Source organism: Aptenodytes patagonicus, chromosome 7 (genome assembly GCF_965638725.1).
Source record: "Aptenodytes patagonicus chromosome 7, bAptPat1.pri.cur, whole genome shotgun sequence".
Classification (NCBI taxonomy): domain Eukaryota; kingdom Metazoa; phylum Chordata; class Aves; order Sphenisciformes; family Spheniscidae; genus Aptenodytes; species Aptenodytes patagonicus.
The window spans coordinates 31,798,776-31,803,204 of NC_134955.1; the positions used below are offsets into that span (position 1 = coordinate 31,798,776).

The window sequence follows — 4,429 nt, forward strand, 5'->3', positions numbered from 1 at the left end:
ATTCTGAGAGGAAAGGTACAATGAATAATGGTTGTTGGGGCTTAGCACTACTACCCGCAAAAGAAGTTCTATGAGTAAACATCTCCCTACTTATATTTTCCTAATTTTATTAATGGTGTGTAGCATCACGTAAAAAGTAGCCGTTCTACAGGCCTGCCAGTACCCAACTTTTAAGCATAGAGTCAAGAGTTTCAAAACCATACTAGGTTATTACAGGAGAACGTAACATAAAATGTAAGGTTTCTGATACACATTCAGACTTCCTTTCTTAAATTGACAGACTTTGGGTTTTAAACTCCTCTAACAAAGTGTTTGCAGCATAGTAATCATTTCATAAGGTTTGAAGGAAAGCACAGAAGGCCCTTACCTACTACCACTAGACAGATTCAACACCAAGTTGTGTTCAGTAAGGGAATATTAAATCCAAAGTGATTAAAGTAATTCGCAGAAAAAAAAGAGGATAATTCTGTTCAGCAAATAAACAGCTGTCTCCATTTACATCCTTGCTAAACTTCACTATTTGTTGCTTCATTCACACTCTGCAGAACAATAACCTGTTACTCAGCCTTTTTTGTTCCACAGTAAAGTCACCTTTAATTAAGAAAGGTAAAGTCAGGAAAAGGATAAAAGATGCATGTATACGCTACAACGTTTTAAGGACACAGGACAGTCTTTGAAGCCTTCTAAAGTTTGATCTCGCTTAATTACGTAGAGGTCAAATGAAGACACAGGACAGGGGGTGGGAGATGCTGCGGGGGGCTGGCGACAAACCGCTTCCCTCTGGGCCGCCTGTCAGAGGCTCGCCGGGCCCAGGGACACTTACTCTAGTCTAAGGGCTGGCTCTCCGGGGCAGAGGCGGCCGCCGCCGGGGCCGCAGCCAGCCCAGGCCGCCGGTACCGGGGCTGTGCCGGGCAGCGGCTAGGTGCGCGCCCCCGCCCCGCCGGCGGCGCGGGGGGCCCGCGGGCCGCCTGCTCTCCTCCCCGCGCGTCCCGTGCTCCGGCCCCACAGCCCGCGGCCGTTGCGCGGTGGCGCCTCGGCAGGTACCGCAGCCACCACCCGCCAGCGACAGCGGGCACAATGGCGCGTCCCGCCCCTCCGCGGCGCCGCACGACAGCCCCACCACGGAGGACGCAGCCCCCGCGGCGCCGCCCCTCGGGCGGGGGGCGCCGGCTCCCTCCGCGGCCGGCAGCGGGGCGCCCCGCGGCCGGAAAAGCTCGACCGAGCGGTGGGGTCGCAGCACGGGCAGGGCACAGGCTGCCCCCGAGCGGGGGCAGGGGGAACCGCGCCGCCGCGCCGGGATGCAGCCTCACCATGGCTCGCTCCTGGGGCTGCACGGGGACCTGGCCGCCCGCTGCTCCTGCCGCTCCCGCTCCGGGCCCTCCGTCGGCTCCGTCCGCCATTTTGAGAGCGAGGGACGCGGCCGGCGACGCCGCTACCGCCCGGAAGGAGCCGCCGCCGTCACCCGGCCGCTGCGCCGCGTCGCGTCCACAGCCCGCCCCCAGCGGCGGCCCGCGCGGCACCGCGCAGGCGCTGTCCGCCCTGCGCGCATGCTCCGTGGCGCCGAGTCGTTTCGGGCTGAGGGCCGCCGAGGGGCAGGTTGGAGGTGCGGCCGCCCGTCCGGCCGCCCTGTCCTGGGGGTGGCAGGGCAGAGGAGGCTGCTGACTGAGGGCGGGAGACGCCCGGCGGTTGAAGGCCGGGAGGCGCGGCGAGGCGAAGCGAGCGCGGTCGCCTTTGCCCGGCCAGGCCCGCTCAGGAGCGCTGTCAGGGGCTGGGGAGGCCCGGACCCGTCCGGCAGCGCCGCCTGCCTCCCACGGGAGGCCGAAGCAAAGCGCTTCCCCAGGAGCTGTCAGGACGGTCGGCAAGCAAGACTTGGATTGATCCTGCCTGCAGAGTTACATGGATGAAGTTCCTCTGCGGGTGCTTAAACTGCACGGTGTGGGTGTTCGCTTAGGGCCCTGCATTAATAGCAAGATAATAGCTTAAGTAATTTTCACATACACTGATGCAGGTTCATGCTACTTCAGCAGACATGGCATATGTCTCCCATTTGGGCTAAGCGAAGGCAAAATTTTATGGACTTCATACAAGCGTAGAAGGCAGCAGTAGCTTTAGGCACATGCCTGCCTCCAAGGTCAAAATTTTTCCTCCACACCTCCTTGCTACAGCATACTAAAACTGTTCTGGGTACTCTGTGTTTGCTACTCTGGCAGAAGATCAGGGCATTTAGGAACCTGGCTGGTATGTGACAGACCTGGCATAAGTGCTGCTGGAAGTTTTCCAGATTGTTGCAAACCAGTCCAGTTGCGCAATTCCCTGTGTTTGTACCTTTCTAGGGCTGGGGAAATAGGCCAATAGCCATAGCTTTGGACCTTGCAGGCATACATACTAACCACCTATCGAATGTCTGATATCTCTGTTTTGAAGAAGACTGTCTCCTTCCATTGTAGTCTTACTGCTTCAAGCCTCCAAGCAAGTTTTCCATGTTCCTCAGCTATCGGTATGGATGGGATAAAGTTTGCAGGTGACCTTTTCAGGTATATTCAATAGATTTTTCTCACTGTACCTGGCCACAGGTACTCTCAAAGTTCTTATGTCTTCAGAACATCTGACTGTAGCCCTTCTGTAGTAGCTACCACTCATCCTCATTTTAAGAAGTCACTGCAGACTTATTTACCTTATTGAAATCTGTTACTTAAAATTACGGTGTAGATACTGTCACTGAGACAGGTTTAGGCATGAGGCGTAAAAAAAGACAAAGTGAATTTTGCCATTGAGCCACTTAACAATCAATTCAAAGCTTCATCTAGTTTTGTCTGTACGTGTCACAGATCTGCACTCAGTCCTTTTCGACAGCATGGCTGACCACTAACCAGCAGTGTTGTTTGCACAACAGCCAAGTTTAGACGGCGATTACTGGAGTCCTCCTCATGTTTTAGCATCAACAGTAGTGATTGTACAATGCAGCCTCCGATGTAGCCGAGCAAGAGAAGCAAGGCTGTGATTCCAAGACAGCAACAAATGCGCTCAAGCAGCTGGAGGGCTCCCACTCTGCTGTGAGACAAGCGTCTTGCGTGGCCGTATCTTCTAGTTGAACTGTTGGTATGGTTTTGCTTTACTGTAGGACTTTTGGAAGAAATTATGCTAATGTAAACCAGCTGCTTGAATTGAACCAGAGTATAGACTTACTAAACAAAACAATACAAAAAAGAAAGATTTGGAACCCACGTGTGCTGGGAGACAGCAAAATAAGTGGCAGCGAACCTCTGAAAAAACAAGTTGGCACCAGTACCCAGGCAGAAATGGGACAGAACACCAAGATCTCTGTGGATACTGAAGTAACAGAGGAAATAGGAAGAACGAAACAGGAATTCAGATAAATTTTAATAGAGACAAAATGCTGAAGCTTGGCAGTCCTGCTAGAGCTAAAATAAAATGGTAGAGCTCCAGGAAGAAATTGAGCAAACCCTGGTTTTCAAGATTACTCCCCAAGATTACCAGGATCCCTGATTACTAACTCTTGATTTAAAAGCAGCTGTTTGGGGTGTTCTTCAGGGGGAAGTAGGAAGCAGACAAGCAAGATGAAAGGCAGTTGAAAAAACCAAAGCAAACATACATGAAGTCCCACAAAAGAGCTGCTAAATTATCAAGAACGTCTGAAAAAGGGAGTAATATATTAATAAAGTGTAGCTGATCTGAAGTGTTTTTCCTGATCAATGCTAAAAATTAAATCCTTTGTCCTATGACAAATTTTATGAGAAAAGATAATGAAAATCAAGCAGTATTGAATTAGAAACTTCTAACTACCTGAAAAGTTGTTTGAGAACACTACATTAAATACCAAAGAAAACAGCGATGTAAAGTGACAGAAGCTTTGTCAGCTGAACTCATGCTTACAATGGTAAGAAAAAAACCTCAACAGTTAATGTGGGCAGCAGTTAGGAAAACAGAGAGTTGATAGCAAAGAATAACTTACCAATTATGAAACTGTACAGTTGCTATGGTAAGGTTTTAAACCTTAAATGGTATATATGCACCTTATACATATACATATTATTACATGTATATTATATTTTGTGTGTATATATGTATATTTACATATACATATATGTAAAAATATACATATATATGTGCATATATTTGTACATACATGTATTTTTTTTTCATATAGACCTTAAATGGTGTATATGAACAAAAAATATGTTCAAAAGACCATAAAAAGACTTTTTTAAGTATGTCAGGAGCAAAAAAAGTCAATTGCCTAGATTTATGAGCGGGTAGAATTATAAATACGGTCGGGGGGGAAAAAGAGTGAGTATTTATATGCTGTACTTGGAAGAAAGCAGGGTGAGACACTGATCTCTTCGTACGTCTGTTTTTTGTCCCCGACCGTTCTTGACCGAAGAAATGGCCCGAGGCCTCCTTAGGGCAC

General features: G+C 49.4%; 1 protein-coding gene across 4 annotated transcripts in view; it reads right to left on the reverse strand.

The window, feature by feature from the left end:
- The window catches only part of UBR1 (ubiquitin protein ligase E3 component n-recognin 1), a 77,828-nt gene extending 76,386 nt beyond the window's left edge, over window positions 1-1,442 (reverse strand). For all 4 annotated transcript variants that reach the window (XM_076344696.1, XM_076344694.1, XM_076344695.1 and 1 more), the window contains exon 1: window positions 1,311-1,442. In XM_076344696.1, the coding sequence (XP_076200811.1) occupies window positions 1,311-1,400 (90 nt within the window). In that variant the 5' untranslated portion in view covers window positions 1,401-1,442. The remainder of the gene's footprint in view (window positions 1-1,310) is intronic.
- Between the last annotated feature and the right edge of the window lie 2,987 nt (window positions 1,443-4,429).